Raw genomic sequence first — 24,491 nt, forward strand, 5'->3', positions numbered from 1 at the left:
CCGTGCGCGGTCCCGCGGCCCCGCCCGCCGGGGGCGGGGACATGGGGCGGGGCCAATGGGCGGGGCGGGGCCGAGTGAGGGGCGGTGGCAGCGCGAGGGGCGGGGCCGCCCTGAGGGGAGGTGGTGGCGCGTGAGGGGGCGTGGCCGTGCGGCCGTGAGGGAGGAGGCGGGAAAGGCGCGGGAAAGGTTCCGCTGCAGCGCCCGCCCGACTTACCGCCAGGGAGGCTCTGGGGGAGGCTCTGCCCTTCTTCTCCTCTTGGCCGCGGGTTATCGCTCTCCCCATGCCGCCTCAGCCACGCAGATCCTCGGGGAAGGGGATGGGAACGCGGAGCCTCCCCCGCGCCAGCCCCTCAGGGAGCTCTTGTGCCTTCCTCCCCCTCAGGCTGAGGGTGACTACGCGTCCCCCACGCTTACCAACCAAATCCCTGTTTGTGCGGGGACGTGCCTGTCTCCCTTTTATTGTTCAAGAAGATCACAGAATATCCCGAGTTGGAAGGGACAGACAAGGATCATCCAGTCCAACCCCTGGCCCTGCACACCCCAACAATCCCACCCTGTCCCTGAGAGCGTTGTCCGAACACTCCCTGAGCTCTGTCAGCCTTGGTGCTGTGATCATTGCCCTGGGGAGCCTGTTCAACGCCCGACCACCCTCTGGGGGGAAGAACCTTTGCCCAGTATTTAATCTATACCTCCCCTGACACAGCTCCAGCCGTTTCCTGGGGCCCTGTCCCGGTCGCGGAGCTGCCCCTCTGGAGGACACTGCAGACCCCGATGAGGTCTGACCTGTCTCCTCCAGGCTGAACAGACCAAGTGCCCTCAGAGACTCCAGCCCAGCCCTCTCAACTAACTGGAAAAGATTTCAATTCACAGCAAATCATCTTTTCCTTCCATTTTCAAAGGTGAAACATTTAAATATAATCCTAGAATACAAAAAGCTTGTGGGTAGTTTCATCACCAGTTTGTTGTGTGATCTTGGGCAAAGGGGTGAGGCAATCACACCTCAGCTTCTTCATTAATGAAAGGTATTTGACACACCTTGTAATAACAACATACACAGAGAGGATGATTTCATTTTGTGTCAGTTCCCAACCTGCTTGTATTCACTGAGATCCAACAATGAGAAAAATCACCTTCTTGGAGAAGATGTGGTGGTTTAAACACTTAACTAAAGAACAATGAGAAACTGTTTTACAATCCAGATTTTGGGTTTCCTCTTATGTTAAACTCACACAAAGCCCCATTCACATTTACATTTTAGATTCCTTTTAAGCTTCTGCAAAACGTATCTTTTGAGAGTGATAAGCTGTCCAACCCCTGGGCATGGATCAATAATTAAAATGATGTGGGGTGTTGGACCAGCAGATACTTCTGCTCCCAGTAATGCAGCTTAGATTAGGTATCTAGAGGTCCCTGACCCAACCTTTCATTCACTGATGTGTTACAGCAATTTGTAAGGTATTTCCACCCAGTTTGAACCAAAATTGATTGTTGTGCTTTGAAAAAATCTGTAGCCATTCAATACAGCATCAAGCAAGTGAGATGCAGCGGAATCCAGTGAGAACAATAAGAAAATGAGAACAATTATGTTTTAAGTCCCGCTTAGGTCTTCAGAAAATATTGTACATCGATACACATCAAAGGATTTACAAAAGGAGTATAGGGATTTTGTTTGGTTTTAATTTACAGCTGCAGAAATTTGAGCATGGTACGATAAAATGACCCTAAAAGTTGTGTCTCTGCTTTCCATTCAGAATGGAAGTTTTTTGGTTTTTTCTTTGAAGTATATCACAGCCACTTCGAGACAAATTATGCCCCTCCTCTAATAAAATCACTACAAATCTTCAATGTGCTTTTAAAAACTCTGGAGGACTTGGGAGTATTGAAAGATCCAAACAGCTCACGTGCAGTGCTTTAAAAAGAGGCTGAAAACAGAAAAATGGTATTTGTGGGAGTTAGTATTTATTTTGAGAGTACCCACAGGAACAAGGAACAGTGGGATGTGATAAACATTCCTGGCTTTACCTGGGTCAGCCACTGAAACAGAGTCCCTGCGGATTGTCTCCTATTAATCCAAGAGCCCATGGCAAACTAGTGCCAGGGCAGTTTTCGTTCCAAGCTGCTTTCTCACACCTTTCTTCCAGTATATCCCTGGGACAGGAGCTTCCTGCAGATCACTCCACAAACTACAAGACCTGTTAGACTAAAACCAGACCTGTTTTTTCACCTGGAGCCTCAGGTGTGAGGAAGCTGTATTCAAACCACAGCACCCTTTGGAAGCACTGAGCAGAACGGGAATGTTTTTTTAAAGGTGTGTACCCTGAGAAGGCACCTGCTTTGTACAGTTCTAACCTCCACAGCAGGAAATTAACCTGTTTCAGAAGGGTTAGGGAAAGATATTTCTGCAGGAATAGGTCTTCAAAAAAAATGGGCTGCGTCATTTCTGTGTCATTATTTCAGCATTACCAAAATATTTTAGTTCCAAGACAGTGTTCCACATTTTAGGACTATATTGTAGTTTTCACAAAGTAACAGCAGCAATTAAGGTACTTTTATAGAAACGTAAAAGGCAACACAAAATATTTTACCTCGAAAGAAAACATTAACAAAGTCCTTTGTTCACCTTCAATGCTGATTCTTATTTTGGTGTTTTGTCTCCATTTTCATTTCAAAGGAAGTGTTGACAGTTTGGTTTTCATTCTAGTCCAGAATGAAAGCAAAATTTCCAAACATTGCTCTTTCTTTTGAAGCCCAAACAGCAATTCCTTATCTCGGGCCAGCGGGAGGTGCAGCTGTATGGATCCCATCGTAGTTGCCTCAAGAGCAGTGGGGGAATGTTTCCAGCCTCCAGAGGGACAATCCATGGACCTGTCCTGTCCCATTCCACCTCTGGAGGGGTGCTCAGTTTTTTTACTGCTGTTGTATTTGACTGTACCTGATGGAGAGGAGAAAAACATTCCCTGACAGTTGGCTCTGACAGTTGACAAAGTGTCAAGATTTATCCTCGTATTACAGTCTCATGTTTTTTTCAGTTTATTTACTTTATTCCCAGCTTGGAAAAACTGTCTTCTCCCCACAGCAATATTGACTGGAGCCACATTTGCAAGGGAAAAACCTTGGGTCACCGGACAGTGTGATGGTGGAGGGTGTAACACACACCACCCAGATCAGAACAATGTCAGCACCAGGCAGGCAACTGGTTTGGCTGAACAGACAACCTGGAAGCTTCTGTCACACAGAGATGTCACAGCACAGTGCCAAAAAAATACAAGGAGGGAAAGGAAATGCTGCTAAATGAAATGGAGAAACAGTAAAGAGTAAAATCATTTCCTTTGAGACCAGGTTCTGATCTACGCTCACCATAACACAACTGGAGCTGCAGCATGACACACGAGCACTCTGGGGAAAGTTAAATGTATTTGTCTCTATATCCAATATCACGCTCTCTCACTACAGTAAAATTGTAAAAGAGGAACATTTATCTCTGTTCCATGCTGTCATACCCTGTACACATAGGCTGTAACATCACTTCTAAACTCTATCACAACCAGACCCAGCACACACACACACAGTTTTGTATTTAAAAGAAAACTAGCCAATTACAGAGCTTGCTTAAAACTTCATTTATTTGAACTGTAAGCCAAAGGAGTGTCCTCAGCCCAGAGATGCACTGCTTGGCCTCCTTGGGAACTACAGCAGTCGGTGCACTTGTCAAAGGAAAACACACAAGGAATTCAGCGACAGAGAAAAGGTACATTTTTTACACACACACACACACACACACAGAGCAGTTTCCAGTCTCAGCTGCAGGTGAAATGCTGATGAGCTCTATCCAAGCCCACCTTATATCATCAGACAGGTAAAACCCTTCCCCTTACAGAAATGATGCCACAGCTCTTTGCTGTACAATGTGCCCAGCCTTGGGCTCAGGGGAGGGGCTCAGCAGCTCCTCACAGAAAGCCCCTGTTTATCTGTCTTCAGCAAGTTCAAGTGAAATACAGCCAAGTGAAACCCTGAATATTTGGGGCTGGTAGAGCAAGAATGAGGGGACACCCTGAGCTCTGCTCTGCACAGGCAGAATGGACAGTGTCAAACACTGCTGGGTCAGGGCTCAGGCTCAGCTGACCCAGGCTCAGGGCTCGGGGCTGTACCTGCTCTTCCCATCACAGTGGGAAAGGTGATGCTTTTCCTCTGCTGCCAACACGTCCCATGTGCTGCACGTTCTGTCCATGTAAAGAAATGATGACACTGCTCAAGGTGTTACATTAGTGAAGGTGTTTACCTTATACCATTGGAAACAACCAAAATACAGGAGAGGAAGGGGAAATGAGGACATAGAGTCTTTATGAGTATTTACACATCCCATTATTAAGATAAATGAAGGCTAATTAACAAGGAATTAGCCACAAGTATGAAATACAAAATGAATTAAAACTGGCTTCTAAATAAGATGAATATTACAACCAACTACTGTTAAAACTAAAATATAACATGGTTTTGGAAGATGCAATAAAATATAAATTAATAATTCTAACAACAAGAAGAAACAAAATTACATAATTGTTTTAAAACGCTTTGGAGAGCTGAAATTATTGCTTTTTTCCTCAGAAAAAGCCCAGCAGGGGGGAACCTCCCCATTCTTCCTGCCAGCTGATATTACATTAACAAAAGTCTTCATGTAAAGCAAATACTTTATATATTTAATAGCTGTTGAGAACATAACACAGTTCTTCCTAAACAAAATGTAGCACCTCCTGTAAACATTAAAAGCACTGCTTTAATCTCTAACCAGTTCATATGCAATAATGCCTTTGTTTTGTAATGAATTCCACTCCTTCATTTGAATGTGCCCGTGGTTGCAGGGTTCTGCTGAATCACAGCTTACACAACCACAGCCTCCGAAACTCCAGAGCCTCAGCGCTGGGGCTGCGACTGTCTGGGCAGCAAGACTTTGCTCTGCAGCTTTCTGTGGCTTGGAGACACCATGGAAATGAGGAACTCGGCATTCCCAGCATGTGGCTCCTCCAGCCTCATCTGACCTGCCGTCAGCTTTACCCTGATATGTGAAAATAAAGACCAAAAAGCAAGCTAATACTTTTTACGAGCTCTCAGAACTGCTGGCCTAAAGGTTTCCCTGTCATATTATCTTAAAATTCTTAAACCAGCATGCTCAACCTTCCTTACTCTGCCTTCTGGTTCTGAATTCTTGAATGCTATTTGGGCTACATTTCAAACTTCTCTCTATAGGTATAAGTGTAGTGTTCTTTAAAGTGGCAACTTAAACTTCAGTCGAATAAAAAATCCTAAGCAAAGCTGGAGAGACAGCAACATCTACAACTCAGAGCTGCCTCTGTTCTTCCCACATCAATTTACACTGTGGTGGCAAACACGGGGAGATAAGAGATGGAGTCAGAACGACACTGTGTAATCAAACTGGTGGATTACACTTTGCAGCACACAGAGGTGCAAACACACATTTCTGTTCCCCTGCCGTGCCTGTGAGGACTGGCACAGGCACAGGCCAGCACAGAACTGCCAGACCAACTGTCCCTTACTCCAAACCCCTGTCCCTGCTCTCTGCCCGGCTGTCACACCCAGCACGCTCACAGATGTGTCACAGCCACCTTCACACTCCAGTGTTTGGGAAAAGCTTGTCTGCACTCCATCCCGTGTACAGGCTGGTATCTGGCAGCCTGGGATGCCAACAGGGCCATGTCTTCCCTCCTTTTGGGAGCTGCCACACAAGGAGAAAGGATGTGTGAGATAAAAGGGCTTTCTCTCAGAGTCTGTGCATCCTGACTTGATAGAGTAGAATCCCCAAAACTGCAATTCTTCAGAAATGCTATTTTAACTTTGGAAACATCTTTTCCCTCTTTCACACACCTCAAACATTTACCTCTAATAAATGTATGTTACATGTACAGGATGTCAATCTGTGCCAGTTTTCCTTTAATTAGGGGAAAGCTTAATTCTCTCACCCTGCTCACCCCTCTCCTACTTTGCCTGTTAGACATAGACACAAGAGTGAGCAGTTCCGAGTTCTGCCTAATGTTTTTTTGCTGAACAGGCTTGAAAAGTAAGATCATTTTCTCTACTGCTTTCTTCAATCACTCGCCCACACACACCCTTGGGGCTTACACCTAGAAAATGCCCTCTGGGAGTCTGCTCTTGGATCACTGCTCTTTAGGAGTGAGTCTGCTCTTGGATCGCTGCTCTTTAGGAGTGTCCTCACTTCCAGTTCCCCAGGGACTGGTTCCAAGCACCTTTCAGCTACTGCAATTTTAATAAGCTCTTTGTGCATATCCTAAGATGATCATACTTTGGAAAGCTAAGCTAAATACATCATTTTAAATAAACATCAAATGCTCTTTCACTTTGAGGCTATTCATTATGATCCCAGCATAAACCTCTGGACTTCCCTATCCCTGGAAGTGTTCAAGGCCAGGTTGGATGGGGCTTGGAGCAACCTGGGATAGTGGAAAATGTCCCTGCTCATGGCAGGGGGTGAACTGATGGGCTTTAAGGTCCCTTCCAACCCAAATCATTCTAGAATTCTGTGATTATGATTCCAGGAGTGGAAGTGCCAGGCAGAAATACATTTCCATGCCCCAGGTTTCTGGCAAAGCAGGAGAGGGGAGTCAGAGGCAGCACTGGCCATCTCCCAAGGCAGGGATGGGACAGCTGTTGGTGGAATACCACTGTTCCTATGCAGTGAATAGCACTTCTAGAGGAAAATGGATCCACAGTCCCTGATTTTGTCCTCTTCATTCACAATATTCTTAGACTGAACCTAATACAATTCACGTTACCAAGCCAGAGAATACACTCCTAAACTCTAAGGGACTGGGGGAGCAGGACCATGACTGTACTCCATTCAGGAAAGGATTCTCCTGCTCTTCTCTGTCAGCCGAGCAGGTGCCACAGCTTCCCCTGCAGTCACCTCCCACTTCTTGTACATGGTTGTCTTATGCTTAAAGTATTTTCCTTCTACTTCCTCATGAGGAGCCCTCACAAAACTCCTGAAGAGCAGATGGGAAAAATGACAATCGCTAGACAAAAAGTGCTGTAAAACACAAAGGAAACAGGCACTTGTATTCCCCTAATCTTTTTAAGTACAGGAAATCTCAGGTCCTACACGTGAAGAACAGCAGGTAATACACCTTCAGACAGAAGTACCCTTTTAAGCAAATACTTTCCTTTTACTACAGTAGATTTTAACTCATCCTGTCACAGGAGTGATCTTTTCTGTAATTCAGAATTCTCATGTCACTCAAGAATATTTGCCCCATCATTTCAAGAGTCCTCATGTTACAAAGCTCCAACCATAAACTTCTTTGTCAAGCCTCAGAGCAGCACAACCTTTTGCACAGTTTCAGGAAAGTTACAGGAATACAGCTGTACTTAAATACCCAAACTAAACCCAAATTAAAGTAAGAATCATCACCTCTCCCTGTTGCAACAAGAGTAAACATAGGAAGAGAAAAAAGGCCCAAGAAATAACACTTTAGGTAGGCTTCTAGGATTTCCTGCTTTTTGTAACTTCAGGAGTTATTAGGAAATTGGATATGGAAATATCTTAAATCTGAGTTTCGGTAAAGGAGTTCATATTCTTCATTTATATCCTTCATTAGATGGAGTGCAAGAATTAAAAACTCTGTAAAAACAGAGCTACAATTAGTATCTGTGATTGGCCCCCAAGTAGACAATGACACGATTTTCATACACCTTCTTCATAGTTTTCTCAATTTGCTTCAAAAATACTTGTGGAATTCTCCCACATAAAGTGTGCACTGTATCCAGAAACTTCGACTGCAGAGGGTAGTACAAGGACTGGAAGAGATTGTCTTCAAATGGAAACTAAAGAAAAGGAAAAAAATTAATTATTAGTTTTCACTAGATGAGAAATGGCATTTTAGAAGTTTCTGTAAGAGAAAACCTTCTGTGGGTAGGGAATGACTTGTCCCTCACCTGTCCAAGGTGTCACCAAGCCCATCACTTCAAACCCTGCTTGGGAGCACCTGCTTTCAGAGAAGTTTGTCTCGGCATATTCCCTGAAACAGCCAACTCCCAGAAACTGCACTTCCAGAGTGTGCATTTACAGGAGCTTTACTGATGCAGGGACACTGTAAGGAAACAGTGTTTTGGGGTGTGGAGCTGTACACACACCACGTTCCAATTGGACACATGCACTGTGTCTGCGTGCAAGCCTCTGCCTTCCACGTGCCTGGAGGCTCGAGGCGCTCAGGGAGGACAAACTTACACCAGGTATTTGTAGACCAGAGCTGCTTCCCAGCAGGAAGAGCTCCATTCCAAAACTTTGTTCCTAGCTTCAATATTACAGAAAAGTAGTTCATCAGCCTTTCTGATTGGAAGTTTACTATAATATGGAGAAGTGTTTAAATCACCTCGAATACATGAGAAGCCAAAGCAGCTGTGTCCTGTTGTGTCTGATGGGTTTACACAAAACACAACCACGCTCAGCCTGATCGGCTGGAAGAGCAATCCCAGTAAAGCAGGGATCTACACTGAAACACAAGGAGTGCCTGTGTGGAGGCAGCAGACTCACATCACGGATCACCTCGTAGAGTGCCTTGAACGTGGGCTGCTTGTCATCGTGGTAGACGCCCCTGTTCCCGTGCAGGATGGACACCCCCTCCTCCTCCGCCCCGCGGCAGTTGCTGCCGTACATGCAGTGGTCGGGCCGGTAGTTCCACTGGCAGGGGAACACGTAGAGACACTCTGCCCACATCAGTCAGGGGAGAGGGAAGGGAAAAAGACAAGTCAAACAAGAGTTAGAACAAATTAAACCATGTTTCCGTGAAAAGCTGGGACTGATGACCAGGAAACGTTTGGTTACTTCCTCTGCAATTATCCCAAGCAGCAGCTCGATGGAGATGCTTCCTTCCCTCAGAGGATGACTACACACACCTCAGATGTTGGTCCTGAACCAACAGACAGGGCAACACGAAGTCTGGGAGCAAACACAACCCAAGGGAGCCCTTCACAGAGCTGAAAGTGGCAGAATCAAACCCAGTGAGTACACATCAGGCGGCACTATCCAGTGTCCTCTGCCAGAGGAAAGAGTTTCTGGAGTGACAGGAAGGACTAGGGAAGCACACACAGCAGTTATGGTTACTTAAAATCCTGACTCCTTTGGAGACAGCATGGGAAAACTTGCAAAGTACATCCAGTGTTTGCTGCTGAAGCTGTCATGGAGGCCACAACAATTTGTTACACAGCAGAGCATGAGGAGTCATGTATTTTATTCACAGCCCTCCTAAGAGTTATCACCCATTAATTTCACAGGTCTGGTTTTATTTAAAGATGAGCCTAATTCCTCAAAAGGGCTCGTAACTCGCTTTCTCCTACTGATTTTTTTTACGCTCTCTCTGTGCACACAGAACTCCCAATCTGCTTGTCATAAATCACACCAGTCCCTGCGACCTTTCTGCCTCGGCTCTGGAGAACAATGAATCATGTCTGGTGCCAGCAGGTCATGGCAGAAGTGCTGAAGATTGAATTCTTCACTTGGCCTTTCCCAGCTTCCCAGAAGTCTGCAGCTGGTCCCATGTGGTTGTTGAAGAGTAGGAGAATAAGCTTCTGAACCATTTCTTCCCTTAAGGCCTCTGTAGCAGGAGAACTCTCCAGAAAGGGAGAACAGCCCTCAGAGATGGGAAAAGGGAGCAGCTCCTCAGGCCCCACGTAGCACAGTCCTGTGTGGTTTTAACTTGCATCTATAAAAAGGTACCTGCAGCATCTTGGCCGATTCCTTCGCAGGCCACTTTCAACAACCCAGAGTTTAAAACCTCACAGAGTTCAGTTTTCTGTGTTATTTGTATCCAGTTCTCTTGAGCAGTCTGATGTTACATAATTCACAAAAAATTATTTACCAGTTACAAGGAAAGGACTGTGGTGCAGAGTAGTCCCAACATGTGGCTTTGATAGAGAACACTCATCTCAAAATTAAGATATTCTTGCAATCTTTGGTTTTTGCTGCACACTTCAGTTAGCAGTTTGAGTTTGACTTCATGACTAATCTGGCCTCATTTCTTTTTTTCTTCCAGGAGACCCTAGTCCCATAACATTAATTTCTTTTGGAAATTAATTCCCACTCTATTTTTCCCTAGGTCTAAGGGTAATGTGTGGTGTACCAGGGACACTAATGTTTGACATCTGTCTGCAGTAAACAGATATTTGCTTATTGCTTTGCTTCTGCTCACTCCTCTTATTTGCCTGGATTTGGGTATATCCAGTTACCTACCCTGTGATTCCTTAGAGAAAAAGAAAAGGGAACAGAATAAATAAAGATAAATCCAAACTTGTTTTGTTCTTAAGATCACTCGAGGAAATACTGGATCACACAGGAAACAGGAAAAGCAATAAGAATGAACACTCAGCATCCATTCAAAGCATGAAATAAGGTTCTCAGCTTCTTTGGGAAGCTTGTACTGTGCTCCAGTGTTTAAATCCCTGCATTTTTCACCAGCAGGATATCTATGACACTATCCTGGTGCTTGCTGAGACTGATCACTTGGTTCAGAGGCTGGAAGCATCTTCCTCCAATAGTAACTTCTAGTGAAGGAGTAGAAGCAGGGAGGGCACAGCAGTTTTAGACAAGATATTCCAGTGGCTGTGTTCACTTTCTTTCTGACTATATTATCTTTGTCACTCATTTGTTACTCAAAATTCTGAACTTCAGAAAAACAGGGCATAGCTTCGGAGAAAGTCTGGCAATTTCACATTCAGGAAAACATCTGAAACAAAAACATTTTTGCACCTACACCCTGGTCCAGTGATGCCCTTAAGCTCACATACAACCTGAACTCCATTCCTGCATTTGATCATTAATCCTATACTTCACTGTTTTCTCAAAATCTCCAGAAAACGAATTTACACATTCAATGGAACCAAGTCCAAGTCTCACTACCTGCAGCAATGTCAGAAGTATATTCATGGTTTGTAAATCCAAGGTGCACTTACATAGTAACTCCATGCCAGAGTATTCATGCAACTTATAAAAAACAAATAGCACCTAAAAGAAAAATCAAGTTCAGGAGATTTTCCTAGCACAGATAATCACAACTCCAAGAATCATTACTTACCTGGGTTAAAGTAAAAAATGATATTTAGTAAATCCTGGTCTCCCCATGTAATGTAATTTTTGTACTTCTGGTACAATGGATATAACATTTCCTCCCAAGTCAAACCACCTGGTATGATGCTGTTCTGCAGGGCAGAAAAACAGAAGCAAGTAGTTAATACTGTGACCAGTGCTGTGATACCTGACTCAGAGTGGGGCACAACCAGATCTGTAAGTCTGCTAAGCCATATCAGACACCAGGTGAAAAATGAAGAACTGCCAGGAAATGTCAGACCTGGACAGGGCTGGAACAGCAGAGCTGACTGTGCTCCTCTCTGCCTAAACAGGAAAACAAGGTCTCCTGGGTCCAGCTCTGATGTCAGCTCCTGCTGGTCACAAGTGGGAAAAAAGTGGAAAAGTGGAAAAATGCAGAGACGAGGTGAAAACCAAGTTATAAAACCAAGGAAAAACACAGTCTAAGGATCATCTTCCCTGGGAATTATGGTATTAAGAGCAATGTGGGTTTTTTCACTCCAGCTGTTCTTGCAATGGTGTGTGAAACCCCTGGCCTTGCATGAGGAACCACTTGGGGTGAGCAGAGTTTTAGTGATTTCAGAATACGTGCTCAATGAAACCAAAACCTCTTTCACAGAGGAGGGGAGATGTCAATGAAAATGCTCCCTTCTCACTTACATCAGTTCACAGAGCCACTTATCTGCAGCAGGATACAAAAGTCTATTTACAATAGATGCAAAAATTACCAGTTTCTCTGGATTTTCACATCAAGCTTTCCAATTTTAAAAACAATACAGCAACTGCACTGAAGATCCTTGAGTTTATTCTTTCATATGTTCTCAAGGGAAGATAAGATGTTGAAGAAGCCATTTTGCTTCAGCTGCAGGTTCTCACTGCTCCATCCCCTTGGGGAAGTTTCACATGTTTTAACAACCACGTTCACTAGTTGCTTTTAGCGTGCAATTATAAAAATTCCATATTTCTCCGATTCTTTATATTACAAACCTTATATAATTTCACACTAAGTTTTCCAAGATGTGAAAAACACATAAATCCCGAGCTCCTGCAACAGCTGCATCTCTTCTCACCTTGAACTGCGTGCTGCGGATCCGCGTTAAATTCATCAGCATCACCCCGGAGTTGACCCCGGTTGTCCCGTAATAAGGGTGACGTGCAAAGCGGCTGTACCAGCCAATCTTTGGGATCTCGTGTTCCGGGGCCATGGCAGCCAGCTGGGTGGAGTTGAACTCCTTCAGGACGTGCCAGATGTCATCGATGGGCCTCAGGAAGAGAACATCGGTGTCCACGTAAAGGAGGGAATCCACATCCTTCAAGATGACCTTTTGGGTTTGCGAGGAGAGGAAGAGACGGGAAAGAAATCAAAGAGGCAACAAACAGGAAGATTATTAGCAAAAAGTACTTTTCTTTTAAATCAATAAACTCTTCCAAATTATCCGTTTATCAGCTAAATGTAATTACACAGAGGAACAACACTTATCAGGTTATTGTCTTGTCGTTTGTTGTGGCTTGTTTTTTCTTTAATCTGCACAGCAAAACAGCTACCAGAGCACAAAGGTTGGATTAACCTTCTTATGAAACAGTAACACAGAGCTCTCAAAAATACCTGCAAGGACTATTTAGTATCAGTTCAGAAATAGGATGTAAATAATGTCTATATACAGAGCTTTGTCAGCTCTTTTCAAGATCTGTAAGTGGTGAAGCATAGAGTGTTCTCCACAGACAAAAAGGGTAACCCAGGAGAGCAGAATACTTTCCATCTCCATTTTGTATCATTTTTCCTTATGCCTTTCTAGAGACTGTTTTTCCTCTTCTAACCTTGTGCTACCGACAGACTTGCATTCAGTATTAATATATACCAGTGTTTCACATTAATTAAGACAACCCCATCAATCACAGAGTATGTGCATCCTCCTGAAGAGCAAAATTTGCTTGCTGAACAGAAGTGTCACATGAAAACCCACCAGGTCAGGTTCTGACCTCTGTTACCAGACTCCATCAGGAATAACCACAGTGAGGTTGGTCGGATGAGAAGGGTGTGAACTGCAGATTAGAGCCAGGACATTTAATCTATTCCTGCTGACCATGTTCCCCCTTGTGGCTACCCAAATCCTTACACACTCGTTCATGAATGCCAGTGGGGCAAATCAGGAGGTGCTTCAACAGTCCAAGGAAACTGTCTGGATGTTTGCACCCGCTATTGGTAAGGTCATCTGACAAATAATAAAGGTCATTACCTACAGCTGACCATCAGTTCAACTGCACGTTTGCTGCTCTTCTTATTTGCTAAAACTGTCCAAAAATTCCTGAAGGACTGAAATTTTCTTAATTTGGTCTCAGCCAAAAGCCCTATTTCTCTCTCTCTCTTTTGCTCTGAAAAGAAAACCCAAAAGGCTTTGGATTTTCACCAGGCTGTGGAACACAACAATCACTCTCTTCTCCAACTGCAATGATATTAATCACAAGCCCTGCTATTTATGCAGGTTAAAATAAATTCTACCAAAGAAATTGGATTTTACATAAATTCAAACTATTGTAACCGAGGATTACCTCTGAAATAGAGAGAACAACACTAAGATTTTCAACAAGTGGGTGAAACGTATCACCTCCAAGAACACTCAACAGGCATCCACTGAGATGCCAAATCCGTGAGGATGGACTTAAATGAGATTTTTCACCTGACTAAACACTTGAGGATTCAGACTGACATTTAGTCAAGTTTAACAAATCCCTGACCTGTATTTCTGACAGGATAACAACACGTTCTTCCTACAGAACAGGACAAGCAGGAGAAGGAAGTGTCTCTGCATTTTAAACCAAAGTTACACTTACAACAAACTCCAAGTAAACACATCCCACACAATTCAGATCACTCTGCTGGCTGGAATACACCAGCAATACACCATTTTCCCACAAAAAACCACAAACCAGCACGTGGAGTTATCAATAAATGAATGACACAAAGAGTTCAATAACACACTAAGAGCTCAGAGTAAATATTTGCAGATGTTAAGTATCCCAGAGTCCAGTCCTAAAGACAAAACCAATAAAAAAGACAGCTACTGTAAATCAATAGAAGACAAACAGTTGAAAAGCAGAAAGAGTTTTCAGTTTAAGGATATCCTGGTTATTGTGTATTAATTATTCTGCAACACCTGCAAGCCCTAATTCATAGGGACCTACTATATGAAATCACCTCGCAGGAACTGCAGTGCAGCTTAAAAATGACACACAGCTGACCTGGAGCAGGAGCCACACCAGACTGTGTCTGCAGGTCTGAGCTCACTCAAACCATGCAGACACACCTGACAGACCAGGATTTTGGGAAGGAATGGCCAGGAACACGCCTTGGCTGTGCTTGTCTTCCCCCTCGCTCTGCAGGCACTTACAGCTTAAAGAAGTGTGATTTTTTTTTTTTGCTTTGCAGCTATATAGAGTATTCTTGAAAAATCTGTCAAAAAGTTCTGCACAGAACTGGCTATATTTAGCCTGGCACTTCACTTAAATACTCAATTATCTGTAATTTGATTTCACAACTTCTGTCTCCATAGATTCTCCCTGTGTTAGCAAGGTTAGCAAGGAATAACACACTCCTGGGTAAACATGCTGGTGTACTGTGAAGCTGTACAAACCTAAGGGCTTGTGAGGGTTGGCATGGCAGCCTATCCCAGCTTTATCCAAAATTAGGGACAAATTACAAAGCTTGATGCTAATGTAACAGTACCACACAGCTGAGTTAGTAAACTTAGTTGTAGTAAGCAATTAACTCAAACTACAACAGAGACCTTTGTATAGATAATGCCCTGGTATCTATTCCCAGTGCTGCCACCAATCCACAGAGTTGGATACTTGAGCACCCTCAAGAGGAAAGCTATAACACAGGGATATTGCTAATCTACCTTAAAAGCTCTTTAAGTAGATTAAGTGTGTTGAGAAGGGTTCTAAATGTTCATCCAAAAATCATCTGAAAATCCCTTAAGCATTTCAGGATACTTTAGCTGATTGTTTTGGTAGCTCCAGACCAGCAGCAGGGTGACAGCTGCTGCCAGCTCTACAGGACCAACATCCCTGGGAGCAGAGGATGTTCTTCACCCGCTGTCTTAACATCCATGTCAGTAGAACAAACCAGTTTCAGGAGACTGGTGAGAGCAGCAATAAACTCCTAGTTTATTGTTACAGTTTCATTTTGTGCTCATGCAAAGATTTCCATCCTCCTAACTTTGTCTTTACAAATGCCCTGAATGGTTTTACTGCAGCAAACTGCAGCAAAAGATTGGGGCTTGTGAGATTACACGGAGGCTCAACCTGCATTATCTGCATCTAAGTGGCTAAACGTGATCAGATGTCACAGAATGCCTCTAAAAATGCAGGATGCTGTACAATCTTCCTTAGTATTTTAGCATCCAAGGTAGATTTAACAAGCTGAGAATGTGCACCTCAACCTGTTACCCAGGACAGAACAGTTTCTTACTGCAAATGCAGGGTCACCTCCCACAGCTCCAGATTTATCAGTGAGTAAAACCACTGAAAGGTTCTTACCCAATTTTCCCTTAACACATTCCTCATACCCTCCTGTCCACTTTCACACGCCTGCTGGTGCAGCAGCAGAGATTTCTTTGGCAGGAGAGGCACTTGTGAATCAAAGACTCACATTCCACTCGGGCTTAGCATTATCAGGAGCAAGACAATTTGCACAACTGAGAGCTAAACAGCTGATAAACTCAACTACTGCTCCCCTGGGGTCCTCCCTAAATCCAGGCACATTTTATGCCGCTGCAGGGGAAATGCTCAGTACAGGGAAGGATAAGAAAAAAATTATACTGACATCCTGCTGGTATTTATTTAAAATAAAATAAAAATAGTTATCTAAAGAATAACACTTGGAACCCTCTGCTCCTGCTGTGTGCAGGCAGTTCAACTGGGATGTCAGAACCCAGTTATCAAGCACCAAAACAAAAATAATGATTGCTGAAATTGCCCAGAAACAGCCCAAGGTTCTGTCAGCCTGCAAGCTCGAGTACCAAAGCCCAACTGGACACTTGCCACCTCAGCTTGTTTTCTTTACTATATCCACATTGACTCGGTGTCAGCTGCAGCTCCTCTAGGACAACCCCTCCTATTCAAAGACACAAACCTCAGCCTGAACACACACAACATTTTGCAACTGCCCCAAGAGACAAAAACATTTACAGTCCAAGCCGCCTCCTTGTTTTGCTAAGACAACGTGCAACAGTCTAATATTCTTTACAAAAAGTTATTGGAGAACTTCGGCAACATGTGAGTGACAAAAAGGAATCCATAAAAGCACTGCCCAGCCTGAAGGAATCAGCATAAACCCCTTTCTCTCATCAAAAGGGTGATGACAAACGAAAGTGAAACCATAACCATTCTTGTGTTAGTCCACCAAAATAACAGAAAATACCACAGAAATAAGAAGAGCAGAGATTTGTGTTTACCCAGCACATCCTGACAAACACTCTGTATTGAACAAGCGAACGCTCAGGGATTATTTCCCAGGTGATACAAATATTTACTCAGGGAATAGAGGATCCCTGCTGAAGTTGGAGTTACTTTCAGCCCATCTGGCCTTTGTGCAGTTGATAGTCTGCCCCTAAATGGCAGATCAACAGAACTGCTGACAGCACATATTTTCTCACATATGTATTCATAGGCTACGTATCTGGACGTGCAGCTGTCTCCTGATTGCTTCCATCTGACAGAGTAAAGATTTTTTGTCCCCCCCCCACGTCTCATAAGACAGTAATGAAGAAATCTGGACCATATGAACAGCTTGTCACTTCACTGGAGTCACCCCAATAAACGGCAACACACGAGATACTTTTGATAGATGTTCTCAGTTCCACAGAAACTGCTTTATGCAGAAGTTCTTTCCATTTCTGAGATGCAAAATTGTTATCAACACTTTCCTTCTCTCCAGCAACCCTCACTATTTTCCAAGTTTCTGACACTACGTATTATACAGTAAATAATACAACTTTTCAGTGAACTTGAAGATCCCAGGACACACAAAGCTCTTGCACAAAATCTAACTTTGAGCACACTGGAATTACTACCTTAAGGGTAATTCTGACAGTCTTGGAAAAAGAAATAAAACTCAAGGAAAAGGGATTGCTGAGAGCATCAGTTTAAGGGCTAACATATGGAAAGGAAGATGGTGTGAGAAGAGGACATGTTGAAAAGAATGTTATTTAACAAGGCATGCAGCATCTACCCTAGAAGATCTGCCCTGAGAGAGCTCTCACACTTTCTCTGGAGGATCTGGAGAGCCCGAGAGGCTCATGGAACTGGAGACAAATCAGAAACACACATCCTTTGTTAGCCGAGAAACAGCCAGGCTGGGTTTCTGTGTTGTTTTTTACAGAGTCTAAAGCACAAACCAAAATATCGTGAAGCAGCTGTTTTGGCCTGAAAACGGTTTTAATGTTGCACCAGCAAAGCTTCCTTTCTGTGGAATTAACCTTTTCCTGAAGCAACCTCCTCAGAAATCCAGGTGCCTTACCGGAAGAAACAGGCGCTGGGCAGCACATGGTTTGAATAACTTCTTCCATTCCTGAGCATTTCCTACTGAGAAGGTTATTGGGTAAATGGTGGATTCAAACTTCTTTGTGTATGAGGAAGGCCACTCCTTTAACTGAAAGACACAATGGGAGGAATCAGACAGTACATATTATACAGCTTTTTAAAAAAACTGAGCATGCACAAGGAGTTTATAACTGTGTACAGTAAACAACGAGCTCGACTGCTACTTGTTGATGCCCGTGTAATTCTTCTCAGAGATTTGCAATTCATAACTAGCACGTTCATTTATTTATTTACCAAATGACAAAGAAACTCACCTTCTTCTCAAATTCAGGCTTAAGGGAATCCTCAGCAAAAATGTGAAAGCAGAGTCTCCTGTTGCTGAAGAGAACCGCTGATTTCAGCATGATCAGCGTCTCCTCCAGCCGGTCCCCACATGCCACCACTGCCAGATGCATGCACTGCAAGGATGAAGGCTCCTTTGGATGTTTCTGTTCCCCAGGCTTCCTGAAAACTCAGAAATAGGCATATAAAAATTACTGAGGCAAACATGAAGAGAATCCCGCATTAACAGACAGCAGGGTTTTTTCTTGCCCTTCCTTGTGCAAGGGGTCAGGAGTTTTTTGTGGTTAGACATCCACAGAACATGCACTGGCACACTCATTTTTGTCAACGGTACAGATCAACAGCGTTACAATTATAACACAAAGGAATTTGCTGTTTTCAGAAATTTCCTGTTATTCCTACATTTCTGGATTTGCATAAATCACTGCACTACAGACACAGATGAAACAAATTCCACAGCACCTCAAACCAGACACCACCTTGCTCTGTGCAAGTGACAGCTCCTTTCCCAGCTCAGAGGTCAGGAAGCCAGAGTGGAGTTACTACTACCCAGCCAACTTTCTAACACGTTGCAGATCACACAACTACATCCAGCAACTTCATTCCCAGGCTTATAATGGCTAGACTGGAAGAAGACATCCATACTTTAAAAAAAACCCCCACTCTATCCATATGTAAATTGTTCTAACAGTTAATTAATTTTGCTATTAAAGATGCATGCCTTAATCCTGGCCTGAAGGCACTGGCACAGTTTCAAAGGACTGCTCTCTATTTCACCCCATGGAATCGCTGAGATTTTGCTAAAATAGAGAATTTTGAAAACAAACATATTCCCATGTCCCAGATGAGTCAGACTATATTCCACAAGTGGTCAAGGGGTAAACTATGGGGTTTTCACTTAGCACCCACCTGTGTGGGATTTATATACATTTCAGCCAGACTACAGGGGAATCTGCTCATAAAAAGCACATTGTACCTGCTGGCCAGAAAAATCAGGGCTCTCTTGGGGAGTTGAAGATGTTTTGAAAACACAGCCTTTTGGCTCTGTGTGTCCCCCACTTCAGCATGGAGCTAAAAACTGAATCCTCCAGGAACGTTTCTACCATGTTGCATTCACATTCTAACACAGATGGCACTTATATTACATGGGATGAGCTGACCAAGGAACTAAATTGGAAGCACAGTAATCACTCTTGGAGAGTTCAAAAGGTAAATCATAGATCACTCCCCTTTCTGGACATATCTCTGAGCAGAGGACATCAATCCTGGCCCCTTCACAGCACACATAATTACATACACACAATTAATCAGTAAAGTTAATAGTACAAACAGAAGTTCTAAATAAAGAGAAAAATGACAGTTTTAAAGCTGCTATTCTTTTTTACAGACATTAGAATGCTGTTTTGTGAAACAACAGAGTTGTGTCTTACAGAGCAACTCACCTCTGTGTAAAGGAACACCATCAACTGGCACTTTACTGACTATCCAAAGCAACATATTTTATTAAGGGTTTAAAGTCTTCTGCTTTAGTCTTAATTAACCCCCAATTTCATCAATGTATAAATAATGGAATACTACATCTATGTGAAGTGGTATTTACTTTCCAACCTATTAGTGTAAAATCTGCTGAATTATTGAAGTGAATAATTAGCTGCTCACACAGATCACCTTTTCCCCCTTCTCCCTATCTGTTTAATGTTTCCTCTTAATTGAGTCTCTAAATCAAGCCATAGGCAAGCCATAGAGCTGCTTTGATGTAGCTTGTGGCAACGGAATTCACTGGGAGAGGGACTAAACTACACTTTTATTGCAACATTTCAAAACCCAACACCAAAGCACTCAGCTTCTCTGTGCAGTTTTAGCCACGAGCTCTCCATTATGCAGCTATTTTGCAGTGAAAAATCCAGTGTGTGTAGACAAGCACTTCCAATGGACAGACTCAGCAGAAACAACCCTTGATGAAAGCAGAATTCCCAGTAAGCCCATGGGAGTAGGGATAACAAGAGACAGTAAGTGGAGGAGAAAGCTGAACCTTGGAGGTAAGGAATTATCATTTGCAAAGGGGGTCAGGAGCATGTAATGGCTTAGGGGGGAATAAAAATCTCTGAGAAAAGGGGCACGAGGTAGTACTTGAACTATACCAGTAACAGTCTGGGACACTGAGGGCAACAGTTAGTGAGGAAAGTCACAAAGAGGTACAGAAGAACTTTGGAACACAATATTTTACATATTTTTTATAAGTACACAAAGAAAACTAGAGGATTGTGGAAATAAAGGTGAGCTGGAATGGGAGATAAAGTGTCACAGCAGGATGCATTTGACTACAATTTAACCTAGCCCTTAAAAAATAACAATTATCATCCGTAAGTCTGAGGAGAGGAAGGTGTAAAGGCAAAGTCGAACTGCCAGGAAGGCAAATGAGCAGATCACAGCAAAGGACATCACAGCTCCCCTTCCCTCCTCTGTTCATCCACACACCTACACACAGTGCAAGGAGCAATGGAAGGGACAGGGAGAAATATCAGCTGGATGAAAGGATATTCCCTAAAGATGTGCAGGATACAGCCACATTGTCCTACCTGTACAACAGGAACAGCTGCTAGAGCAGTAAGAGTTCCCCACCTCAAGACAGTCCCAAGCACATTAAAAAGCCCATAGATCCACATTAGCCAATTCTTCCTAACATTTATATGCACATTCATCCATCTGTACTCCAAGTTGTTGGTTATGAATAGAGCCTATAATCGGATTTTATAACATAAATTAAAGGTTTAAATGCATCTAAATCAATACAGTGACCTGGGCCTTGAAGTTTAATGTGTTTGACAGGAACAAATAAAGAAACTAAGATTAAGCTCTACAGAAAGCATCACAAAATACAGACTTGATAAGATGGAGCACAATAAAATGTTTATAGCAAAGACCTCCCAACAATACAGAGCAGCTCCCATCCAGTTGTTCACTGGTATTTTATTTACTGCCTACATTTTTTTCAGGCAGGCACTGACACAGCAGGAGCAGCCTGAGTGCTCAAGCACAACAGTGTACATTTCTAGGTCTTAAAGTTTAGATTACATGTAATTTTCTTATTAGTCACAGTCAAAGTGTCTCAAACATAATTAACCCAAAACCTGTCTAAATCAATCCAAATCCATTCAAAATAATGCATTCCCATCTCATTACAGAGCCTGCTAATCTATTCAAGCCTTCAAATTTATTCCTGAGAGGAAGATAATGCATGCAGACTCTTACAAAATGCAATATAGTTGTTAATTTTTGAAACCTTCTTCATATTATGATCTCATTTACTGTTGCAGCACAAACAAGGTTGGATTTAGGCGTTGTATCCAAACTGGTGATTCACTGAACAGGCTCCTTCCCTGACAGTCACCCTGAGTCAATGTCCCAACAGCAGCTCCATGATATGAAACACATTTTCTTACACACTTTAAAACATAAATTAGAAAGGCTCTAAATGTTTTGAAACAAAGTTTTCTCACTTCAGTGGAGTTGCACAAAACCAACTGTAGCTGCTGATAATCAAAAAATCGAAGTTTCGACCTCCTCTTACTGTTCAGAGAAAGGGGAAAATGACACTCAAAACCAGAATGGGTGTTTCTGCCTCCTGTTATCAAGTGAGTTCTTTGTGAAACAAGTATTAAATACTTGGGGCTTCAGCATGTTATTATCAAACTCAAGCCAAACTCGTATGTGTGTGTACACAGGCTGCAAAGGGAGAAAAAGTGTCTTGACAGGTTGCCATGCAAGAGATGTTTTGCTTTGGAAAAGTTACTTTCAGGGAACTAAATGTGCTGGCAAAGGTTCCCTTCCTGAGCCTTGCCACGCTGGTTTAATAGAGAGCATGGTCACATCTGCCCCTCAAATGTAAAATAACCCTTCTGCTTTTGGATACTTTGCACACACTGGTTTGGCACATACTTAAAATTCCTCGTATAAAAAATGTCTTACTGAAAGCCTAGGACTTGCTACTTCCTATATGAAGGAGCAGTAAAACCACCATCAAAAATCAGTTTTCAAAGCTAACCAGAAACTTAAATGCAATGCTCACCTAGATTTGCCAAAATTATTTAAAGGCCAAAGCAGGACCCATGAATGTCACTGATAACATTTGCTAAGTACCAGCCAGCTAACAATATGAGCATACATGAAGCTTTTATCATGTATAACTACTTATGGTAGAAGAAATCTGTATTTAAAACCTAAAAACTGATGTGTTCTGTCATCATGTGAACTACAGAAAGCAGTATTACAAATCCCAGCTAAAACACAATTCACCTTCCCTGCAAGGTGCTGATTCTCCTAGAGCAAACACGTCCTAGAAAATGCCTTTGTGTCTGAGCTCAGCCCAAAACCTGCATCCTCTGACCAAACTACACAAACCAACTTGGCAAAACTGAATTGAAACAACTTTTTACATTCACACAGACAAAACTTCACTAAGGTTCTGTGAACTGATTATGCAGTCTTATATAAGCACGTACAGTGTGATCACATCACAGGATTTTGGTCTGTCTTTTATGCTCCAAGTTCAAGCCCCTCACACTCCTTTCAGTCTCGCCTGGATCAGGATTTTTAAGCCCAGCAGATCCTACCACCTGCTGCCTTCCCAAGAATTCAGGCACCACCTCCACTTGGACCAGGTTATGTCACACCTGCCTCACAAAAATTCCTTTTATGGAGACTCTTACTCAAATAAATTAAATCAACCTTCAGCAAGGGGCAGAACTGGACCCACAGAATTGTGCTTCTCAGTTATACAAACTGCTGGGGCCAATGGTGCAGGATCGTGAGGGAAAAAACAACAATCAAACCTCTAAACAAATAATATTTTGAAGAAAAGGCATGGTTTGAATACAGAATTCCTCTTTTGTTGTTTGTTGCTGTGTTGCAGACCTTGTAAAAAGTACTTGCAAAGTCAATAAATAATCGAAAAGTTAGATAATGTCAAAGTTTGAAACATGAAGATGCTTCTGAGAAGCTCATTGAAATGGAACAGTTGTTTACACTCTCTAGCAGTTCCATACTTTCAGGGCTCCCTCCTTCAGTGTTCTTCTTGATTTCCATGATAATCGCAGAGATATGCCTTAAAGAAAAATGACTTCAGGAGGTACAGTTGCTAGTGGAAATAATCCTGCTTTAATACAGGCATTTGGATTCTGCCCGTGACCCATTCTCAAACCCAGTAAACATCTCCTGCATTCAGTGGGGTAACAATGCTGGTGAGAAACCAACTGCCTTAATAAGTTAAGGAGTAAGAGCTCAAAAAACAGGAGTAGTCTTTCATTCAGAACATCCCTGTGAAATCATGAATCAAAGACACAAAGACATACCAAGTTAATTAGATATATGAGGTCACACTGGCCATAATATAATTGGAATGCAAAGGGGAAAACAGTCCTCCACCCACCGAAAGCTGCCAGGGTCTCTTTCTGAACTAATTGGGGTTTTTTAAATACTCTGCCTGTAAGGTGCTGGGAGAGGAAATACAACACACCAGGACTGCAAACTTTTTTTAAAAGTTATGCATAATGAATTTACATAGAAAAAGCATTCAAAACAAAAATCTCGAGAGCTCAAAATGCACTGGTGCCTCCGCGGTTTGGAACCCCATGGTATCACACAGCAACAACCAGACACCTTCCCTGATGAGAAATCCGCAGAAGCGAAGCTCCCGAGGTGACAGCAGCTCCTCATTCCGGCCAGCGAGTACCTCACTGCCCCCGTCAGCCTTCGAAACAAGGCCAAAACTAATGGGAAAGCAGCTATTTCAGAAGCTGTGCTCGCACAGCCTGGCAAAGGAGGGGACCCGCTGCCCGGACCGAGGGACCGCCGGCGGAGCGAAACCCTGCACGCACCTTCGCGGCGTCTCTGGCAACTGCGCTGCGAGTGCAAACTACGCGGGGAAAAGTTTATACCAGCGCGGTTCGCACAAGGGTCTCCCATCACCGGCCACTCGCGGAGGCGACGGGAAAACACCTGGGAGAGGGAAGTGCTGGAAGCACCGGCGGCAGCGAGGAGGGACCAGCCGGGGGGACCCGCGGGTCACGCGTGGGGCTGGGCACGGCCGGCACAGGGGGGGTTCCGCGGGCAGGGGCCGGGGCCGGGGCCGCCCCCGTTACCTGTGGCCGGCGGTGCCGCCGCTCCGGCGCGGGGGGCTCCGGCCGAGGCGCGGCGGGCGCCGGGCGGGCGCGGAGGGCGCGGGCGGCGGGGCCGCGCTGCCCGCCAGCAGATACAGCAGCAGCAGCACGGCGAGGCACAGCAGGGCCGCCGCCACCTTGCAGGGCCGCCGCATGGCCGGTCAGCGCGGCCGCATGGCCGGGTCCCCGCGCCGGTCCCGCCGCCCCAGCCCGGCCCGAGCGGGGACGTGGCCGCCCGGCCCGGCCCGGCGGGGCGGGGCCGCTACCGTACTGTCCTACCGTACTGTCTGGAGTAGCCGCCGCACGGTGGGAAAGTCTCGTCACTTACCAGCCACAAG

General features: G+C 43.9%; 1 protein-coding gene across 2 annotated transcripts; it reads right to left on the reverse strand.

Moving 5' to 3' along the window:
• Positions 1-4,304: 4,304 nt before the first annotated feature.
• GXYLT2 (glucoside xylosyltransferase 2) lies at positions 4,305-24,491 on the reverse strand. 2 transcript variants are annotated; one of them, XM_051788704.1, is made up of 7 exons: positions 24,136-24,491; positions 17,968-18,157; positions 17,631-17,762; positions 12,181-12,432; positions 11,100-11,223; positions 8,564-8,736; positions 4,305-7,854 (listed from the first exon to the last, which is right to left on the reverse strand). In XM_051788704.1, exons 1-7 carry the CDS (start codon positions 24,306-24,308, stop codon positions 7,672-7,674), a joined length of 1,227 nt encoding a protein of 408 aa, XP_051644664.1. In that variant the 5' UTR covers positions 24,309-24,491; the 3' UTR covers positions 4,305-7,671. The 2 variants fall into 2 exon arrangements, with proteins under 2 accessions (XP_051644664.1, XP_051644665.1); XM_051788705.1 differs by lacking the exon at positions 24,136-24,491 and adding an exon at positions 23,872-24,105.

This window comes from Manacus candei, unplaced genomic scaffold (genome assembly GCF_025592945.1).
Source record: "Manacus candei isolate 608988 ecotype Guabito, Panama unplaced genomic scaffold, ASM2559294v1 h1tg000025l, whole genome shotgun sequence".
NCBI lineage: Eukaryota > Metazoa > Chordata > Aves > Passeriformes > Pipridae > Manacus > Manacus candei.

Bases quoted from the DNA above. Each gene is read 5' to 3' on its own strand.
- GXYLT2 (XM_051788704.1), bottom strand. From the start codon at position 24,308: ATGCGGCGGCCCTGCAAGGTGGCGGCGGCCCTGCTGTGCCTCGCCGTG. The intron at 17,763-17,967 runs GTGAGTTTCTTT...TGTGTCTTTCAG, and splicing joins AGCCTGAATTTGAGAAGAAG to TTAAAGGAGTGGCCTTCCTC. The intron at 8,737-11,099 runs GTAAGTAATGAT...TGATGTGGGCAG, and splicing joins CATTTTTTACTTTAACCCAG to AGTGTCTCTACGTGTTCCCC.